Below are 21906 nucleotides of genomic sequence, written 5' to 3' on the forward strand. Positions count from 1 at the left end.
AGGCTGATCGCCTCCATGCCACACCAGATTGGTGCAGTAATTCATGCAAAAGGAGCCCCGACCAAATATTGAGTGCATCCTATACTGTACATGGACAGACTTTTCACTAAGACAACAATTCTATATTAAAAATCTTTTTTTTTTTATTGGTCTTATGGAATATTCTAATTTTCTGAATTGTGGGGTGTCACTCGCTGTAAGCCAAAATCATCAAAATTAAAAGAAAAAAATGCTGGAAATATATCACTCTGTGTGTAACGCATCTATATAAAATATAGGAGTTTCACTTTTTGAATTGAATTACTGAAATAAATGAACTTTTTGATGATATTCTAATTTTATGAGATGCCCCCGTATATGATGAGTGTAATGTAACGCAGCGTCCATTCAGCTCCATATAGGATGAAAAAAGGACATATCTGATGGGGAACGCCGGTGTTATCTCACCTTTCTCAAAACGAGTGTGTTCCACCTGGATCTGCCCCCCGTCTGTCGGGTATAGGCATCGACAACCTCCGGAGACTTGGATCAGATTGTCTCCCATGTCGTAGCCGGTAAACTAAAATAAGAAATACGTATTTTAAGTATTGTTCTAGTCAGTTCAGTTCTCATAACTTTTCATCCCTAATGGAGCAGAACTATTGTTACATTTGTGCTATGGGCCTATTTATTCTGAGATAACTTTGTGATTACTTAATTACTTCCCCCCAGATGGACATCCATGGATGTCCTTGATTTCAGTTATTATACCCGGATAATGCCAGCAGCTGCAGGCATCACCCCGGCATTGTGTATTTCAGCCAGCGATTCAGTTTTTATGTAAAAGCCATTCTAGTGGCTAATTAGCCGCTGGATTGCTTTTGCAGATGGGCAGGAGGATACGTCTCCCCCCCACACCACCGTGCAATCGGGGAGCCCGGGATCCAACCTGGCAGAGTGGCCAGGTTATCAAAGAGCTGTGGTCCCAGGAGGCCGGAAATCGCGTCATGACGTCACTTCAGATGTAAACACAGCCATTTTTTGTTCTGGAAAGCAGAGATCATTTTTTTTTTATCTCATGCTTTTAAGGGTAGAGAGATCTGGGGTCTTATAGACCCCAGACGTCTCTATAAAGAAGACCTATTATGCCTTATTTCTATCACAAGGAATGTTTAGAATTCTTGTGATAATAATAAAAGAGATATAAAAAATCAAAATGACAGTGTAAAAAAAAAAAAAATATAAAAAAAATATAAATACACATATATATATATATATATATATATATATATATATATATATATTTTTTTTTAAAGCACCCCTGTCCCCCCGTGCTTGTACACAGAAGCGAATGCATACATAGGTCATGCACGCATATGTAAACGGTGTTCGCGCCACACATGAGGTATTGCTGCGAACAATTATTCTATCGCTAGACCTCCTTTGTAACTCTAAACAGGTAACTTGTAAAAATTTCAGAGTTTGCCGCCATTCCATGAGCATGTGCAATTTTAAAGCATGCCATGCTAGGTTTCTATTTACTTCTTTGCGTAACACCACCTTTTATATTTTACAAAAAATTAGGTTATATTCTGTGCTTTTTTTGGCATTAAAATTCTTTAAAGTGTATTTTTTCCCCAAAAATTGCGTTTGAAAAATCGCTGCACAAATACTGTGTGACATAAAAAAAAAATTGCAACACCCACTATTATAATATGTCTAGGGCCTCTGCTTAAAAAAAAAAAAAAAAAAATATATATATATATATATATATATATATATATATATATATATATATATAATGTTCGGGGGTTCTGAGTGATATTTTAGCAAAAAAATTATGATTTTTACATGTAGGAAAGAAATGTCATAATTGGCCCAGGCTGGAAGTGGTTATTATAATAAGGCTATATAAATCATAACACGCACCTTGAACTCTTTCTCAGGAGGAGCTGGTGGAGCTTCAGTGAGGTCTGGCCTGGGCTCTGGTGCCTTCCCCTCCTCATTCTCGCTCTTGTCTTTGGCACCTTTCCTGGGGCTGGTGGGAGACCCTTTACTACCCTGGGAGTCGGAGCGTTCTCTGCTCACTGGCTTCTTCTTAGGGCTCGGTTTACGGCCTTTTGCGTTTTTCTTCTCCTGTTTCAGACGTTCCTCTTCCATTAGGCGATCTTGTTCAATCTTCCAAGCCTGGTCAACAGAAGATACAGAATGTGTAGCATTACCCCCGAAGGAGCTGCAGAATTTTAATGGGCTATCCTGCATTCCTAAAGGTAAAGCACCCCTATAGCTGTACCTACAAATGCACGACCCACCAACAGCATCAGATAGACAAACTTCTATCGTTATTGAATTTAGACACGAAACTGTTTTCCAAAATATTGGCTAATCGAATTCTACCCTATATTCCACAACTAATCCATTACGATCAGGTCGGCTTTGTTCCCACGAGAGAGGCAAGAGATAACTCCACTCGAACAATCGATGTGATAGATGGTATGCGAACACGGAGAATCCCGATGATGATCCTTTCAGTTGATGCTGAAAAAGCATTTGACAGGGTGGCATGGAATTATATCCGGGCCACCCTGTCACATCTTGGCCTGGGAATATGGATGAGGACAGCTATTCTGTCAATGTATTCTAATCCCACGGCGGCGGTGAGAGTAAATGGCTGGTGTTCCCATTTTTTTCATATAAAAAACGGTACCAGACAAGGCTGCCCGTTATTGCCACTGATTTTTATATTAGCTCTAGAACCTTTTTTATGTAAGATCCGCCAAAATGCTGAAATAGAAGGAGCACAAATGGGTGGGGGACAGCATAAAGTAGCGGCCTATGCAGATGATCTTTTGTTCTATATAACAAATCCTGACAGAACACTCCCACTGATACTAGGGGCGATCCGAGAGTATGGTGAGGTCTCGTATTTTAAAATAAATATATCTAAGTCGGAGGCATTGAACGTGTCAATACCAGGGAATAAGTGGAATCAAATGAGAGCCTCTTTTCCATTCCAGTGGAAGAACAAAGCAATAGTATATTTAGGGATCCATATCACAGCAGATCCTAGGGATTTATTTGAGACAAACTTTATCCCATTGACAAAATCCATTAAAGTTGATTTACAAAAATGGCAGACACTAGTTCTGTCTTGGTTTGGGAGGTGTAGCGTAGTAAAAATGAACATCTTACCAAGACTATTATACATGATACAGGCCATTCCGATAGCAATTCCAATGACATTTTTCACACAGATCAGGGCAGCTTTAAGGGCATTTGTATGGGCTAGAAAATCCCCACGAATTGGTATACAGACCTTAACATTACCAAAGGTGAGAGGAGGGGTGGGTTTACCAGACCTAATGTGCTATTACAGGGCTGCACATTTAATGCGAGTGTTGGACTGGCACTGCAACGGGGAACATAAGCAGTGGGTGCAAGTAGAAAAGGAGATCATGTGCTCTACAACTATCTTAGCATCATGGACGCCTATACCGAAAGAGGATAAGATACATCTACATCCGACGATCGGCGCAACATTAAGCGAAATGAATAAAGTACAGAAACATAGCTTAGTGGCACCAGCAATATCACCGATGACACCCCTGGCAGGTAACACCAACTTTCCCCCAGGGAATTCCAACGCTAAAATTATAGGATTAATTAAGAGGGGCAGGGTCAGACTATGTGATATTTGGACCCAGAGAGATCCTCCGACGATAACAGAAATGTTATCTTGGCCAGAAGGAAACTTAGACATGTTCAGTGCTTACCAGATCAGACATTACTTAAAACAAATACAGAGGATGGGATTTACTCCACGCCCCCTAACTCCATTTGAGACCCTATGCAGGGAAGGGGTTAGAATACCACATGCTTTATCCTATCTGTACGAGCTTTTGGGGACATCACAGGAGGGAAGACCACTTAAATTTATACAAAATTGGGAAAGAGAGTTGGAGATACCTCTAAATCAGCAACAGGTAAATAAAATTCTAAGACTGACACATAAAACATCGATATCAAGTAGATACCAAGAGATTAACTACAAAATTCTGACCAGATGGTACCGTGTACCAGCTAAATTACATAAAATTGATAGAAAACATCAGGACAGATGTTGGAGATGTGGAGAGGAAGGCGGAACGATGCTGCATATTTTCTGGACGTGTGCATCGGTAAAAAAAAAAAAGAAAAAAAAAAGATAGACAAACTTCAGATCCTGCAACATTCTTTTGTAAAATGTTTTTGGCTCAACTGTCCTAGGGAGCCATGGTTGAGGTTCCATCAGAAAAAAATCCCCCTGCACAGAAGACTTCTCCAATAATTCTTTGGGCCAGGATGGGCTAATATCTTTCAGTATCACTGTATCTTAGCCTTCTGCCATTGGTCAGTCTAGACTCTTTTGACCTCTTCAACAGCTACGTTGTAGGACTCTTTGGGACTCTGCCATAGGATAGTATAAACTCATAGGCTCAACTGGGAGGCTACTTTCCAGCTTCTTCAGCGTTTGTCACTGGCCATTTTAGATACTCTAGGCCCAGGCAGGCAGTTAGGAAGACAAAACCCATCTTGGCTTTGGTTTCCTCCTTCAGGCAAAGGGCCTGGCGGTCAAGGAATGGACTTCTGCACACATCCTCACCATGCAAAGCCTGGAATGCGAAGACCCTTCTAGGAGGTTTCTTTAAAATTGTATTTCCTTCCCCAGCCCACATCATTGGCTGGGACATAATAGATATTTCATAACCCAATACATTGTATCTTCTTACTATACCGAATATGTAACCCAGTAGGAACCAAACAAACCAAGATAACATTTAAAAAAAAAAGCTCAGGCTGGCTACAGCCTAGCTCCAAACACAAGATTTAAACTAGGGACCCTCCAGCTTAAGGCAGGGCCCCTATGTGTGTAAGAATTTATCAATCAATGTGATTCCAAGAACAATGTGCAGTCATCTGAGGAAAACAATTAGCAAAAGGGAAACTGATTAAAAAAAAGAGTCAGTTATACACACTGACCAGGGGTGTAGGTACGAGTGTCGCAATTGCGATCCGGCCCTATGCGGCCCCCCTGTACTCCTGGATAGGAGGGACGGCATTTAGGGGAACCGATCCCCTTACAATGGCTGCAGGAGGAAAATGGAGAGGGTCGCTTCCTTTACATGCCGCCTCTCCTATCCACCTCCTGCCGAGATTGGGCTCCTGAGCTCTCTCCTGGGTCCCCCACCCCCTTCATGCTTTCCGGATTTGAGAGTGGGGAAGGGGAGGGGGGCAGTAAATGTGTCCTTTACCGGCCTCTTTCTTTTCTTAATTAATTGAGTCAATGATTCGTACTGATCGCTGACTCTGTTCAATTATAACTGGGGCATAGTAAACTGTGTTTACTATGCTTCCATTTGTGAATGAACGGGAAGTTTCTCTACAGAGCTATTCCTGTCCATTCATTCTGTGCTGCTGAGGCTGCAGAGAAGGATATTGAGGGCTTTGTCGTCAATCGCCATTCTCTGTCTCAAAAGCAGAACACGAGAGGTCTGTTTAGGGGAAGTGGCTTTAACATGATGGTGACGTCTGATGTGAAGTTAATTTCCTCAAGGCAGTTATGTGCATAATCTCAGACTCAGGTTTCCCATTGATGGTCAGTAACATTTACGGCAGGGGTGCTATTAGATTTTAATACCATTTTAAGGGTGCCATGACTTAAAAAGGATGATTATATTTTACAGCTTTTATATTTTATTCATAGGACTTCAACTAGTGTGATAGCTCTGAGTGAAGATAAAAGTTTAGGATAAAGAAAGATAAAACAATGAAGCTTCTACCCACTTTAAGGGAGTCCTCCCGAATTAAGGAGTTCGCTGTGTCTGTGGTTGGTGCTTCTTCATCCTGACTTCCAGGTCTGGATCTGCTGCCCTTAGGACCTGCAAAGAGAGGAATTTTATCAAATAGGTCCTCCTATGAAAAGTTACAGTAATGTACACATTGTGAAGAATCTATGTCTGATATACATTGAGTGGCATCTTAGTAATGCAAATAACCCAACATGGAATCATGGTGAAGAGGTTCTGTGGTTACTGGACCAACTAATAGGATAGGGAAGAGGTGTAATATTAGTCACTTTGCGGAATGATTGGCAGATGTGGTGTGGCAGCATCTCAGAAATAGCAGAGCTCTTCGGATTGTCCCGCTCTGCAATATCCAGAATGGTGCAAAACCAAAACCATCCAACGAGTCAGTGTTCACCGGGAAAACACTTTGTTAATGGGAGAGGTCAGAGAACAAAGACCGAACTGGTTCAGGCTGACAAGAAGTCAACAGCTGCACAGATAATGGATTTTTACAGCAGTGCTGTGAAGGACACACATAATAAGCCTTGAAAACTTTGTATTACAGCTACAGAAACTGCACCAGGTTCCCTTCTGTATGCTAAAAATAGGAAAGGAGACTGTAGGACAATCACCAACGTTGGATGTCTAAAGGCTGTAGGAGGATCTCGAACACTGGACAGAAAACTGCAGGGGGATCACCAACTCTGGATGACTGAAGATTTTAGTGGAATCACCAACACTGGACAAGTTAAGGCTGTAGGGGGATCACCAACACTGGATAACTGAAGAGATTGGGGGGGGGATCACAAAACACTGGATAACTGAAGGCTGTAGGGGGGATCACCAAACCTGGATGACTACAAATTGCAGGGGGATCCCCAACACTGGATGGCTAAAGATTGTAGGGGGATCTCCAACACTGGATGACTTAAGATTGCACGGGGATCACCAACACTGGATGACTGAAGATTCCACGGGTATCGCCAACACTGGATAACTGAGGGCTGTAGGGGGATCACCAAGACTGGCTGACAGAAGATTCCAGGGGGATCACCAATACTAATGACTAAAGATTGCAGGGGATCCCTAACTCTGAATGACTAAAGACTGCTTTGGGATCACCACTACCAACACTGGATGACTGAAAACGTCAAGAGGATCACCAACATTGGATGACTAAAGACTTCAAGAGGATCACTGACACTGGATGACTAAAGATTGCAGGGGGATCACCAATCCTGGATGACTATAGATTGCAGAGGGATCACTAACACTGGGTGACTGAATACTGCTGGGGGATCCTCAACACTGGATGACTGAAGATTTCAGGGGATCCTTAACTCTGAATGACTGAAGACTGCTGGGGGATTACCAACTCTGAATGACTGAAGATTCCAGGGGGAACACTGGACGATTGAAGACTGTAAAAGGATTACCAATACAAAATTACTGAATACTGCAGAGGGATCATCAACACTGAATGACTGAAGGCTGTAGGGGTATCACCAACACTGGATAACTGAAGACTGTAGGGGGATCACCAACACTAGATGACTAAAGACTGCTGGAGGATCACCAACACTGGATGACTAAAGACTGCTGAGGGATCAACAACTCTGGATGACTAAAGACTGCTGAGGGATCAACAACTCTGGATGACTGAAAATTGCAGGGGATCACCAACTCCGAATGACTGAAGATTCCAGGGGGAACACTGGACGATTGAAGACTGTAAAAGGATTACCATTACAAAATGACTGAATACTGCAGAGGGATCATCAACACTGGATGACTGAAGGCTGTAGGGGTATCACCAACACTGGATAACTGAAGACCGTAGGGGGATCACCAACACTAGATGATTAAAGACTGCTGGAGGATCACCAACACTGGATGACTAAAGACTGCTGGGGGATCAACAACTCTGGATGACTGAAAATTGCAGGGGATCATCAACTCCGAATGACTGAAGACTGCTGAGGGATCACCAACTGTGGATAAATGAAGATTCCAGGGGGATCATCAACACTGGATAACTGAAGACTTCAAGAGGATAACCAACACTGGGTGACTGAATACTACAGGAGGATCACCAACACTGGATGACTGAAAGCTGTAGGGGGATCACGAACACTGGGTGACTAGAGATTGCAGGGGATCACCAACTCTGAATGACTAAATATTGCAGGGGAATCCCCAACACTGGATGACTGAAGACTGCTGGGGAATCCCCAACACTGGATGACTGAAGACTGCTGGGGAATCCCCAACACTGGATGTCTGAAGATTGCAGGGGATTGCCAACTCTGAATGACTGAAGACTGCTGGTGGATCACCAAGATTGGATGACTGAAGACTTCAAGAGGATCACCAACACTGAATGACTGAAGATTCTAGGGGGATCACTAATAATGAATGAATAAAGACTGCAGAGGGATCACCAACACTGGATGACTGAAGAAGACTGCAGGGGTATCAACCCTGGATGACTGAAAGCTGTAGAGAGATCACCTAACACTGGATGACTGAAAGCTCTAGAGGGATCACCAACACTGGATGACTGAAAGCTGTAGAAGGATCACCAACACTAGATGACTAAAGACTGCTGGGGAATCACCAACTCTGGATGACTGAAGCTTTTGGGGGGACAGCAACACAAGATGACTGAAGGCTGTAAGGGCTCATCAACACTGGATGACTGAAGACTTCAACAGGATTACCAATCCTAAATATTGCAGGCGGATCACCAACACTGGATGACTGAACACTGCTGGGGAATCACCAACACTGAATGACTGAAGACTTCAACAGGATTACCAACACTGGATGACTGACGACTGCTGGGGGATCACGAACACTGGACTGAAGATTGAAGGGGGGTCACCAACACTGGATGACTGATGGCTTCATGAGGATCACCAACACTGGATGACTGATGGCTTCATGAGGATCACCAACACTGGATGAATGAAAACTTCATGAGGATCACCAACACTGGATGACTGAAGACCGCAGGGGGATCACCAATACTGGATGACAGAAAATTCCAGGGGGATCACCAATACTGAATGACTTAAGATTGTAGGGGGATCACCAACACTGGATGACTAAAGGTTGGAAAAGCAATGCCCAGCTTGAGGAATTTCAATTTCTACTGCAAATAGCAGATGGAGGGACAAACATTGGGATACACATCATGAATCCATTGACTTGTTACACCTAGAATTGTGCTCGAGGTTCAAGCTGTTGATAATGTAATGGTGGGGGATTTTTTTCTTGGAATATAACAGGCTCCAGTGTACAGTATATCCAGGCATGACTCAAATGTACTCCCCAAACCTCCCTCTCCTCCATTAGACCAGGCCTCAGCATTTTTTTCTTTTACTTTGATCCTTTAGTGAGCCATGGCTTTGTTTTACCCCCCTGTGTAAAATTCTTACAGGGGCAGCTGCTAGGAGCTCAGTTCCATTTGATATAGACGCATCCCCAGAACTATGTCTCCCAGGAGTCCTACCAACACCCAAGCTCCTAGGAGCCAAAGTAGCAGTGTTCTTTTGCTTGGAAATAAATCAATGCATAGAAGGACAGAAAGGGGCAGGGGATGAGAGGAGTTTTCTAATCCAGCAGGCAGGGCTGACAATACTGTTGGGAGATTTCAGTTAGAGCCACTGTTGTCAGTTTACTACAGGAAGCTAAGAGCTCACTGGATTTATGGCAAATCAATAGGTATTTTTCTGTATTTGTAGGGAATAAAACATGCAAAAACGTATTGGCGGGGTGAAGAGATTTTTTTAAAGAAAAGCTTTACTCACTTTTTGATTTTTTGGGCGAGGATGACTTTTTGGCCTTCTTCTTGCTGGGAGAGACGTCCCTGGAGGTAGCTCCCCCATCCTGTGTATCCTGAGCCCGTTTCAAAGCCTCCATCTCCCTCTCCAGCCTCTCTTGATACTTCCCTTCCTCCTCCTGCATCCAGTTTGAGATGGAGTCGGCCACTAACTCCAAATAGTTTCTGCCAAGCAAAAAATTAGACAGGTCAGTTAAACATTCATACTTAGTAGATGTAGATGACATGTCACAGTGATGAATTGGAGTAGAACAAACCTTGCTTTAGGCTCACGTTCCACAGAGAGCTTAAACATTCATAAAATAAAGATATTTCATAGTTTTAAAACATTCCCCATACTCCTATATTCTGCATGCCTTCTGGGACATCTATATGTTTGTAGTACACCCTCAAAAGAGCTGCTGGTGAACTTGACCTTATTCCCCCCGTTAAGACACACACAGCCAGGCACATGCCATTTTCTTCACAGAATCACTGGCTCAAAGAAACAGTCTAAGCGTCTTTTTTAGGGGTTTTATTGAAACATAGAACTTAGAAGGGGTAATATAGCATGGAATAACCCAGAACTGAAGACTTTGAGGACTCCTCTCTAGCTTGCTGAGCTATGCAAAAATGTTCCACAGGTTCTCGAATGCTGGCAGGAGATTTGGATTTTTCCCATTTTCCCAATGGACCAGAATAGAACTGCAAACAGTCACTAATCCCCTGCATCGGTCAGTTACTCACAGGGTCACAGGATTATTGGTTGCCTTCTTCCGATATTCACCCAGGGCCGGTGCTACCACTAGGCAACCACCTAGAGTGCACTGCCTCCTAGGGCTTCGCCATGGCCGCTGGTTTCCCTACTTTCCACTGGCTTCCTAACACTCCCCTGGCTTACCCACGCAGTCCGCCGTAAGGCTGCATCCTGCTGCTCGCTGCTGTTGGGCACGCCTCCTCAAGCTCCTCACAAGATGCTGAAGGCCCACACACCATCACTCTTTGGTGGGTAGCGCAGATGGCTGTACCTCCAATAGTCCTAGAGAACCACTAACCTCTGTTGGGCGTACTGCTGTAGGTAGCGGTGTCTCAATCGCATTCACGGATGGTAACTCTGATGCAGGCTCTCTTCAGAGCTTGACCCTGCTGGCACTGGGGGAGCGCTCAACCCTGTGGTCTATTGGGTGCTATCCTCCTCCACCAGGTCTGGAAAGCCCAGATGTTGCTCTGCAGATGATGTAGCCACGGTGGTGACCTTAGCATCAATGATCCAAAGTGCATTGTGTCTTGGCAAGGTACCAGGTAGCAACACGGAGCCTCCTGACTGGAAGAACCCCAAAGAGGAAGACCCAGCACTCCCCACAGCAGGCCCAGAATGTGAGAGCGATTATCAGGGCTTCACACTCAGAGACCAAGGTTTCTGTCATCCCAATTCCAGCTCAACATACCACCAGACTCCATATACCCTGGATATCAGGTGATATAAAGCAGGACCATGTCACCTGAGCGACAGGCTGTTTTAATATGTTCTACTGTTTTAAAAATGTTTTTGTTTTATTTTTATTTTTATTTTTTTTTTGGGGGGGAGGGTGCAAGTAACTGGTCTTGCCTAGAGTGCAAAATAGTCTAGTATTAGCCCTGTATCCACAGGGCACCTTCCAGAGAGGGAGACACAAACTCACACCACCATAGGACAGCTGGACATTTTTCCTCCCAACCCCCTCCTGATATTTTCCAGACCCAAATGAACTCCAGGGCTAGGCTTTTGCAAAATGGTCCATGAGCTGAAGCCTCAGCTGGGACCTCAATGTTTTCTAGATGGCACCTTCCCAGGGTTCTCCTCCAGCAGGAAATCTGCCTCTCTGTCTCAAGCCTCAGACTTTTTATGAGCTCTTCCACAGCTTTCTGGGCACACCTCCCCAGGGATTGGCTGGAGCCCTATTAATATTCAGGCTGCTCACTCTGTTCTTCCTCCCACTATAAGTGGAGTGGGCTTATTGTAAATGGATAGATGCTATATACTCTGCCCCGTCAGCAGCTGTCAGAGTCAATGAGGCATAAACAATGTGGGCTATGTGGGACTTTAGGTGAGACACCAGCAGGTATGCCCAGTGTCTCCATCCCTGTATCAGAACATCGCTATTAGAGTTTTGAGATACTAGACCAGTCATGGATGGGGGTGGGTTGGGGGAGGTTTGGGCTGCTCCCTCCCACCTGCCTCCTATCCATCCATTAGCAGCCATGTGCTCCCAGTGTGGAGACACTCAAATTAAAAGTGTTAGGACTGCAGGTAAAACAGGGTGCCGTGTAGTGGCCCTGCAGCTTACACATGCGTTTGCAAATGCGTGTCAACTAATCCCCTGTTGTTTATTTATATCATGAGACAGGTCTACTTGGTTGGTGGCAGACTGGAGGGTGAGTACATCAGACTGGGGGCTGGCTGGCTTCCATGCACCTCTCTTAATCCAGAGTCAATGAGGCAACTTCCACATACTTTAAACTGTCCAATGGCACCAGACAAGGTTGCCTTTTGTCTCCATTGATTTTTATCTTGACTCTGGAGCCATTTCTACAACACGTACGTAGAAGCGCAGATGTTCAGAGCTTTCCAATTGCCCAGTCAGACCATAAAGTAGCGACCTTTGCGGATGACATGTTACTTTTTATCACGTCTTCGGAAACCACGCTACCAAACCTCTTATGTAAGTTCAAATGGTATAGTACTCTCTCCAATTTCAAGATCAATGTTCACAAATCTGAAATGCTCACCATCACGCTTGCCCATACATAAGCTCAGGCTCTTCATTCATCATTCTCCTTTCCATGGGCCTCTTCTCATCTGACATATCTATGGGTTAAACTGACTTCCTCAGTAGATAAAGTTTTTGTAGCCAACTTTCCACCCCTGCTCCGCACTCTTACCTCTGATTTAGATAGGTGGCACAAGGGCTCCTATACATGGATGGATAGGAATGCTATCCTTAAAATAAACATTATCCTGAGAATACTCTATCTATTTCAGGCCTTGCCAATAGAAGTCCCTACCTCATTTTTAAAATCAGTGCGTAGTTATTTTCTCAGATTTGTTTTGGGCGAAAATGCACCCATGGCTGTCTCACTCACATTTGGTCATTGCCAAAATTCATGAGGGAATGGCTTTTCCTGACCCACTTCAATACTACCAGGCAGTCCCTCTTGCCAGGCTACTCACGTGATGCAGAGATGGGGGACACAAACCATGGGTACTGATTGAACAATCCTGCACTGATATCCCACTACAATGCTTGCCATGGCAACGTCCTAGATCTCTTGGAAGTTTACAACACCATCCCCTTATAGGGGCAACCATTTTTCCAGGTCAGAAGGGGAGATCACTCGGCTTTATCCAGTACTGGGAAACCCAGCGTTCCCCCCTGGCCACACTGATAGCCGCTTCAAACAACTTTTCAGGCAGGGCAAGTTTCACCTAGGTGACTACCTTGTCGACTCCAGATTGAAGACCAGGGCCAAAACTGACTACTCTTTTGTTTGTTGCTTCAACCCCTACCTGGACATGACTAATTTCTTGGTTGCCGCCTGCCTTGACTCCTTTGTCACCTGTCTCAACTCCTGGTTGGACCTCATTACTCCCTTCATTGCTGCCTGCCTTGTCTCTTGAAAGTAACTAATTTTTCTCTTGTTTGTCACCTGCCACAACCCCTGCCTAAAACTGATTACTCTTTTGTTTGTTGCTTCAACCCCTACCTGGACATGACTACTTTCTTGGTTGCCACCTGCCTTGACTCCTTCCTGGACCTCACTACTCTCTTGTTTGTCACCTGCCTCAACTCCTGCTTGGACCTCACTACTCTCTTCATTGCTGCCTGCCTTGACTCTTGAAAGGACCTAATGTTTCTTGTGTTTGTCACCTGCCTCAACCCCTGCCTGAACCTGACTACTCTTTTACTTATTGCTTCAACCCCTACCTGGACAGGACTACTTTCTTGATTGCTGCCTGCCTGGACTCCTGCTTGGACCGCACTACTCTCTTGTTTGTCACCTGCCTCAACTCCTGCTTGGACCTCACTACTCTCTTCGTTGCTGCCTGCCTTGACTCTTGAAAGGACCTAATTTTTCTTGTGTTTGTCACCTGCCTCAACTCCTGCCTAAAACTGATTACTCTTTTGTTTGTTGCTTCAACCCCTACCTGGACATGACTACTTTCTTGGTTGCCACCTGCCTTGACTCCTTCCTGGACCTTACTACTCTCTTGTTTGTCACCTGCCTCAACTCCTGCTTGGACCTCACTACTCTCTTCATTGCTGCCTGCCTTGACTCTTGAAAGGACCTAATTTTTATTGTGTTTGTCACCTGCCTCAACTCCTGCCTAAAACTGATTACTCTTTTGTTTGTTGCTTCAACCCCTACCTGGACATGACTACTTTCTTTGTTGCCACCTGCCTTGAATCCTTCCTGGACATCAATACTCTCTTCATTGCTGCCTGCCTTGACTCTTGAAGGTACCTAGTTTTTCACTTGTTTGTCACCTGCCTCAACCCCTGCCTGAACCGGACTACTCTTTTACTTATTGCTTCAACCCCTACCTGGACAGAACTACTCTCTTGTTTGTCACCTGCCTCAACTCCTGACCTCACTACTCTCTTGATTGTTGCCGGCTTCAACCTGACTATTCTTTTGTCAATCCCCCATGTACAGTCTCCACACAGTAGTCTTCAAGTCCTATTTTGCCCCTTAGTGGGGAGATCATGAGAGCAGCAACCTGGTACCGGCCTGCAGCAAAGAGCTCCAGGGGCCGTTAGTGCTCTAGGCCCGTCTTCAACATCAGGAGCTCTGGTAAAGACCCACAAGGGGGTGTATTGCTGTAAGACTTTCTAAATTTCTATGGAACCAATTGTGGAAAGCCATGTTGTATGTTGCCTTACCGGAGCCAGGGAGCTTGTTGAAAAGTTTTCTGTGGCTTAATTGCATAGTTTCGAAGTCTCAGCGCCATTCTAATATGTTTTTCTGTGGCCATTACAGTAACCAGGTTAATGTATAGACCTATCTGATGGTACGTCCTACCACGGCTCCACCTGACCCTGACAGCAATGAGAAAGGAAGACAGCAATACTGGGAGGCCAACCTGAAGCTGACGTTGGAATGGAGCGCCATGTCCCAGGATTCCTGGCTCTGGCGGTACGAGTTCATGGGGTTGTGGAGGATGATAAGTAAGGAGTTGTCCTGGGTATGATAATAGGAATCTATACATCTGTAGGACTCCGCCGCTTCCTGCAAGACCTACAGAGGGGAAGGAAGGGAAAGGAAATAAAACCAGGACAAGAATTAGGTACTTTACTGTATGTGTAAATATTTTATATGTTATTATGATGTTTAATAGCAGTGATAGTAGTATATCATTACTAGCGGTATCAATATTATTTATACATCATTTTTATAATTACATTAATTTAATCACTATTATTATTGTTTTGACTATTATTTATTATTAACTACTTATTAATAATAGTGATCATATTCATTATATAATAATAATTACTATTATTTAATAACTATATTTATCAATATTAATTATTATTATATAATGAATATATTTATCGCTATTATTATTATTATATAGTAGGTAAATAATAATACATGTCAAAATAATAATAGTGATTAAATAATGTAATTATAAAATTGATGAATAAATAATAATAATAATACCACTAGTAATGATTGACTACAGTTATTACTACTACTAATAATATTATCAAAATAATAATAGTGATAAACAAATTTAAATATATTTATTATATTATTATGTAATGAATATATTTATTATTATCATGATAAATATATTCATTAAATAATAATAATAATTATTATATAATGAATATATTTAAATGTATTGATCACTATTATTATTTTGATATTATTATTATTATTAGTAGTAATAGTAGTAACTGTAGTAAATCATTACTAGTTGTATTATTAATATTTACACATAATTTTTATAATTACATTATTTACTCACTATTATTAATATTTTGACTATTATTTATTATTATTGACTACTATATAATAATAAAAATAGTGATAAATATATGCATACAATAATAATATTAGAACAGGAAAGGGAAAATATAAGCAGATTAAACTCCAGCTGTAAGTAGTATTATTAGCGGTAAGTGAAATAGTTTTTGCCCATACCACGGCCGGTATCAGCAGACAGTGTACCTGTATGAGAAGCGTTGGGTCGAAGTGCTCCGAGTAGCACCAGTCACTGAGACATCTCCTCCGAGTCCTCTGAATGTCGGTGAGGTCGGTCTGTGGGGCCTCCCTTCCTCCGCCATCCTGAAGGGTGACAAAAGCACCATTATGAGGATATGGGACGGGAGAGCATCCAACTGCACAATATGGGGGCCTACAGAAGATCGGTTAAATACGGATTTATTTTACATTTCTCTTTAATTGTACTTTACCTTATTTTAAAACAAAAAGGTTTTAAAATAGAGAAAATATCCAGTGAGCGGAAGTTGTGTGGAGGGAAATGCCTTGTTGAGGTCAGAGGAGAATGGGCAGACTGGTTCCAGATGATAGAAAGACAACAGTGGCTCAAATAATCACTCATTACATCCAAGGTATGCAGAATACCATCTCTGAACACACAACACATCGAACCTAAAAGCAGATGGGCTACAGCAGCAGAAGACCACACCGGGTGCCTCTCCTATCAGCTAAGAACAGGAAACTGAGGCTACAATTGGCACAGGATCACCAAATTTGGACAATAGGAGATTGTAAAAACGCTGCCTGGCCTGATGAGTCTGGATTTCAGCTGCGCCATTCAGATGGGAGGGTCAGAATTTGGTGCATGGATCCATCCTGCCTTGTATCACCGGGTCAGGCTGGTGGGAGTGGTGTAATGGTGGGGAGGGGGGGGGGTGGTGTAATGGTGGGAAGGGGGGGGTGTAATGGGGTGGGGGAGGAGGGGGGTAATGGTTCAGGCTGGTGGTGGTGGTGTAATGGTGTGGGGGGGAGGGGTAATGGTTCAGGCTGGTGGTGTAATGGGGGGGGGTAATAGTTTAGGGTGGTGGTGGTGGTGTAATAGTGTGGGGGAGGGTAATGGTTCAGGCTGGTGGTGTAATGGGGGGGGGTAATAGTTTAGGCTGGTGGTGGTGGTGTAATGGTGTGGGGGAGGGTAATGGTTCAGGCTGGTGGTGTAATGGTGTGGGGGAGGAGGGGGGGCATGGTGCAGGCTGGTGGTGGGGGTGGTGGTGTAATGGTGGAGGGGGGGAGGGGTAATGGTTCAGGCTGGTGGTGTAATGGGGGGGGGGGTAATAGTTTAGGGTGGTGGTGGTCGTGTAATAGTGTGGGGGAGGGTAATGGTTCAGGCTGGTGGTGTAATGGGGGGGGGGGTAATAGTTTAGGCTGGTGGTGGTGGTGTAATGGTGTGGGGGAGGGTAATGGTTCAGGCTGGTGGTGTAATGGTGTGGGGGAGGAGGGGGGGCATGGTGCAGGCTGGTGGTGGGGGTGTAATGGTGTGGGGGAGGAGGGGGGGCATGGTGCAGGCTGGTGGTGGTGGTGTAATGGTGTGGGGGGGGGTAATGGTTCAGGCTGGTGGTGTAATGGTGTGGGGGAGGAGGGGGGGGGCATGGTGCAGGCTGGTGGTGGGGGTGTAATGGTGTGGAGGAGGGGGGGGGCATGGTGCAGGCTGGTGGTGGGGGTGTAATGGTGTGGAGGAGGGGGGGGGCATGGTGCAGGCTGGTGGTGGGGGTGTAATGGTGTGGGGGAGGAGGGGGGGCATGGTGCAGGCTGGTGGTGGTGGTGGTGGTGTAATGGTGGGGGGGGGGGGCATGGTGCAGGCTAGTACCCCTTAGTACCAATTGAGCATGGTTTAAACCCCACCCTCTACCTGAGTATTGTTGCTGACCATGCCCATCCCATTATGACTACAGTGTCCCCATCTTCTGATGGCTCCTTCCAGCAGGATAATGCACCATGTTACAAAGCTCCAATCATTTCACCACTGGTTTCTTCACCATGACAATGAGGTCACTGTCCTCCAATGGCCTCCACACTCACCACAATCTCATCCAATAGAGCCCCTTTGGGATGTGGTGGAACGGGTGATTGGCATCATGGATGTGCAGCCGACAAATCTGCAACAACTGTAGGATGTGATGTCAGCACTTCCTGTCTTACAATTCATAAAGAGGCTTGGGATGTACGATGGCTAATGCCATCCCCTCCAGGCATTTCATCACTTCCTGTTTCCCCTTATGATTTAATAGACTTCATTTTTGGCGCTATACCATAGTGAGGCTTGGAACGCACGCCGGTTTTACTTCCGGTTTCCATGCAGTCCACCGCCTACTTCCTACAGGTGTACCCAATTAATTCTACCTCTATATATATATGAACACTGGCTACCTGCTGACTTTATCTTTTGAAAAAGGCATTTATGCCGAAACATGTAAAGAGGACTTGGTCAGCCCAGCTGTTTTACATCTTATATGCCTGTCTTTCACGGATGTCTGTAAGTGTATCAGCTTTATTGATATTAAATTGATTTTAGCAATATTACGCTTTATGTCCCTCCATTTTTTTCGGTTTTACCACCCACCATGTGGAAGGGGAATCTCTGAACTATTCCATCTACCGGAGATTTGCATGGTTGCCGTTGGAATCGGTGAAAAATCTGTGGGGACACTCCATCATTTTTAAGCCTGTTTGACTCCTACACTATATGGTGTTTTGGGGTCCCATCCATCTGGTGAGCGCAATATATTTCTACCTTCACTGGTGACGGGATTTGCTGCACTTATATATGATTTGCACCATTATATATTGGACTTTTTCTCACCATCAATTGTTTACGTTACTTGTGGAATGTTTCCTGCGATTGGACAATTTATTTTGTTGGGAATTTTTTTCTTCTAGCGCTGCACATATTTTTGTATTTATTGATTTATCACCCTCCTTAGTTCAGTGATTGATGTCAGCTGCTTACATTTTTTAAGTTAGCGCAATAATCTCTATTTTATTCTGGTGGTGGTGGTGTAATGGTGGGGGGGGGGGGCATGGTGCAGGCTAGTGGTGGTGGTGGTGGTGTAATGGTGGGGGGGGGGGTAATGGTTCAGGCTGGTGGTGTAATGGGAGGGGTAATAGTTTAGGCTGGTGGTGGTGGTGTAATGGTGTGGGGGAGGGTAATGGTTCAGGCTGGTGGTGTAATGGTGTGGGGGAGGAGGGGGGGGGCATGGTGCAGGCTGGTGGTGGGGGTGTAATGGTGTGGGGGGTCTTGGCACACTTTGGGCCCCTTAGTACCAATTGAGCATGGTTTAAACCCCACCCTCTACCTGAGTATTGTTGCTGACCATGCCCATCCCATTATGACTACAGTGTCCCCATCTTCTGATGGCTCCTCCCAGCAGGATAATGCACCATGTCACAAAGCTCCAATCATCTCACCACTGGTTTCTTCACCATGACAATGAGGTCACTGTCCTCCAATGGCCTCCACACTCACCACAATCTCATCCAATAGAGCCCCTTTGGGATGTGGTGGAACGGGTGATTGGAATCATGGATGTGCAGCCGACAAATCTGCAGCAACTGTATGATGTTATCATGTCACTATGGAGGAAAATCTCTGAGGGATGTTTCCAACATCTTGCTGTATCTATTGCCACCAAGAATGAAGGCAAAAGGGGGTCCAACCCGCTACTAGCAAGGTGTACCTAATAAAGGGGCCGGTGAGTGTGAACCGTCTGTAGGACCTGTGAGCACAATCCAGACCGCCATTAAGGGAGATATTTCAGATTTCCGGGGGGATTTGGATCAGACGGGTAGAGTGATTGGTCCCTGGGGGGATGGGGAAATGGAGCCGGCATGTTGGCCGCATTGGCTCTCCATACAAAGCTGTCCAGGTGAAGTAAGAGACAATCTATGGAAGCGGTTCCTGGACTGGGCAATGAGATGTCCGGCCAAGAACACGTCGGAATAATGAGCGCCACGTACGGGAAGCGTCTCCTGACCTGATTGATCTTCTCATCTGGTGACTGCATGGCTCAGGCATGTGCGGCTTTCATGTCCGCAGTCACTTGTAATTACCAAGAGTGAGCCGAGCGGAATGTACTAGAACCTCCGCTGAGGACACATTGACCAATCTCCCCCCCCCCCCCCCCCGCCCCGTCAATGATTGTGTGTGGAGGGGTCACACCCGGGATAAGGCGGTTCTATACGGTGAGAATAATGACTACAGCACAACAACATGGCCAGATATTCTACACCGTGCCCCCCCCCCAACCCACCCCCCACAGAACAAACATTACAGCACTGCCAACCCTACCACCAGACATCTATCTATCTATCTATCTATCTATCTATCTATCTATCTATCTATCTATCTTATATCCAATATCTATCTATCTATCTATCTATCTATCTATCCAATATCTATCTATCTATCTATCTATCTATCTATCTATCTATCTATCTATCTATCTATCTATCTATCTATCTATCTATCTATCTATCTATCTATCTATCTATCTATCTATCTATCTATCTATCTATCTATCTATCTATCTATCTATCTATCTATCTATCTATCTATCTATCTATCTATCTATCTATCTATCTATCTATCTATCTATCTATCTATCTATCTATCTATCTAGAATTGAACTACAAACCGATTCCAAAAAAGTTGGGACGCTGTACAAATTGTGAGTAAAAAAGGAATAGACTAATTTACAAATCTCATAAACTTATATTTTATTCACAATATAATATAGATAACATATCAAATGTTGAAAGTGAGACATTTTGAAATGTCATTGCCAAATATTGGCTCATTTTGGATTTCATGAGAGCTACACATTCCAAAAAAGTTGGGACAGGACTATCTATCTATCTATCTATCTATCTATCGTCACCAGCTCTATTCTGTTTACAGGAATGATCACTGTCAGTGGAGATCCCCCCCCCCCCCAATTACATTGTTAGTCTGTAAGTCCATCCAATAAAAGGTGAAAGAATGACCTCAGTCCTCTGTACACTAGGTGGCGCTCACACTCCCTGTCCTCCTCTTTAGGTGTGTACAGTTTGCCTCTGAACTGTCAGTGGTTGAAGAAGTATAAAGTGACAGTTTGTTATTATGGATCTTAACATCAGAAAGTTCTATTTCTGGAAGGATAGAAGCAGCCTGGGGGAGGGGAGGGGAGGGGGGGGGGGTGTCAGAGGATCGGTGATCTCTCTCTCAGTAAAGTCATTATGGAATCAGTACGAAGGTGGGCATGTAAATAAAGAGTTAAACTTTAAAAAAAAAAAAAATTCTGTTAAAAAAAAAACTGTGGAGTTGAATAAATGGCGGATAATAAAGTAGCGGAAAATATCACACATGTTTTCTTTCACACATTGGAATCATCTATCAGTGCATTCAGTGCACATCTGTCTCTGTGCTGAACTGCTGCATACCAGATGAAAGTTCACATCAGGCTTGCTGAGGAAGTTCATGGTCTTATCGAGAAGAGAGAGTGAGGGTTGCAGGGGGCGGAGCAGTGGCACCCAATCTGCACAGCTGTAAACTGACAAGGAGTCGAAATACAAATCATCTGCAGTGTGAATGTCTCAGAATTCCCGCTAATCCTCATAATCTGTGTAATGTCAGTTTCTATTTGGTGCCTTTTGCAGAGCAAATGTAACATTTCGAACATTCGTTCCTAAGTGAAAAATATTCATAAGAACAATCGACCAATAGAGAAAAAAAATCCTGTACTATAGGCTAAGAACATTCGACCAGAAGGGGAAATAGTAGAGGGAGACCTCTGCTCTGTGAACAAAGTCTATGGAGATTCCCTGTGCTCACCACTGACAGTGTAATGAATCATCTACTGCAGAGAGTGAACTGATATACAGAATGGATACAATGTTGCAGAGAGTGAAATGATATACAGAATGGATACAATGCTGCAGAGAGTGAACTGATATACAGAATGGATACAATGTTGTAGTGAGTGAGCTGATATACAGAATGGATAGAAGTTGCAGGGAGTGAACTGATATACAGAATGGATACAATGTTGCAGAGAGTGAACTGATATACAGAATGGATACAATGTTGCAGAGAGTGAACTGATATACAGAATGGATACAATGTTGCAGAGAGTGAACTGATATACAGAATGGATACAATGTTGCAGAGAGTCAACTAATATTCAGAATGGATACAATGTTGCAGAGAGTTAACTGATATACAGAATGGATACAATGTTGAAGAGAAGGAACTGATATACA

At 44.0% G+C, this 21906-nt stretch overlaps 1 protein-coding gene across 1 annotated transcript in view; it reads right to left on the bottom strand.

Annotated features, from left to right (window-relative positions):
• Positions 1-21906, bottom strand: part of SPAG17 (sperm associated antigen 17) — a gene marked incomplete at its 3' end in the record, with an annotated part of 339719 nt that overhangs the window by 84706 nt on the left and 233107 nt on the right. Inside the window, exons 15-21 of the mRNA XM_082247915.1 lie at positions 16066-16088; positions 15844-15960; positions 14750-14904; positions 9617-9813; positions 5803-5897; positions 1909-2166; positions 448-559 (exon numbers count right to left, since the gene is read on the bottom strand). Coding sequence (XP_082104041.1) covers positions 448-559; positions 1909-2166; positions 5803-5897; positions 9617-9813; positions 14750-14904; positions 15844-15960; positions 16066-16088 — 957 coding nt within the window. The remainder of the gene's footprint in view (positions 1-447; positions 560-1908; positions 2167-5802; positions 5898-9616; positions 9814-14749; positions 14905-15843; positions 15961-16065; positions 16089-21906) is intronic.

This window comes from Pelophylax lessonae (genome assembly GCF_965119305.1).
Source record: "Pelophylax lessonae genome assembly, chromosome: 2".
NCBI classification, from domain to species: Eukaryota; Metazoa; Chordata; class Amphibia; order Anura; family Ranidae; genus Pelophylax; species Pelophylax lessonae.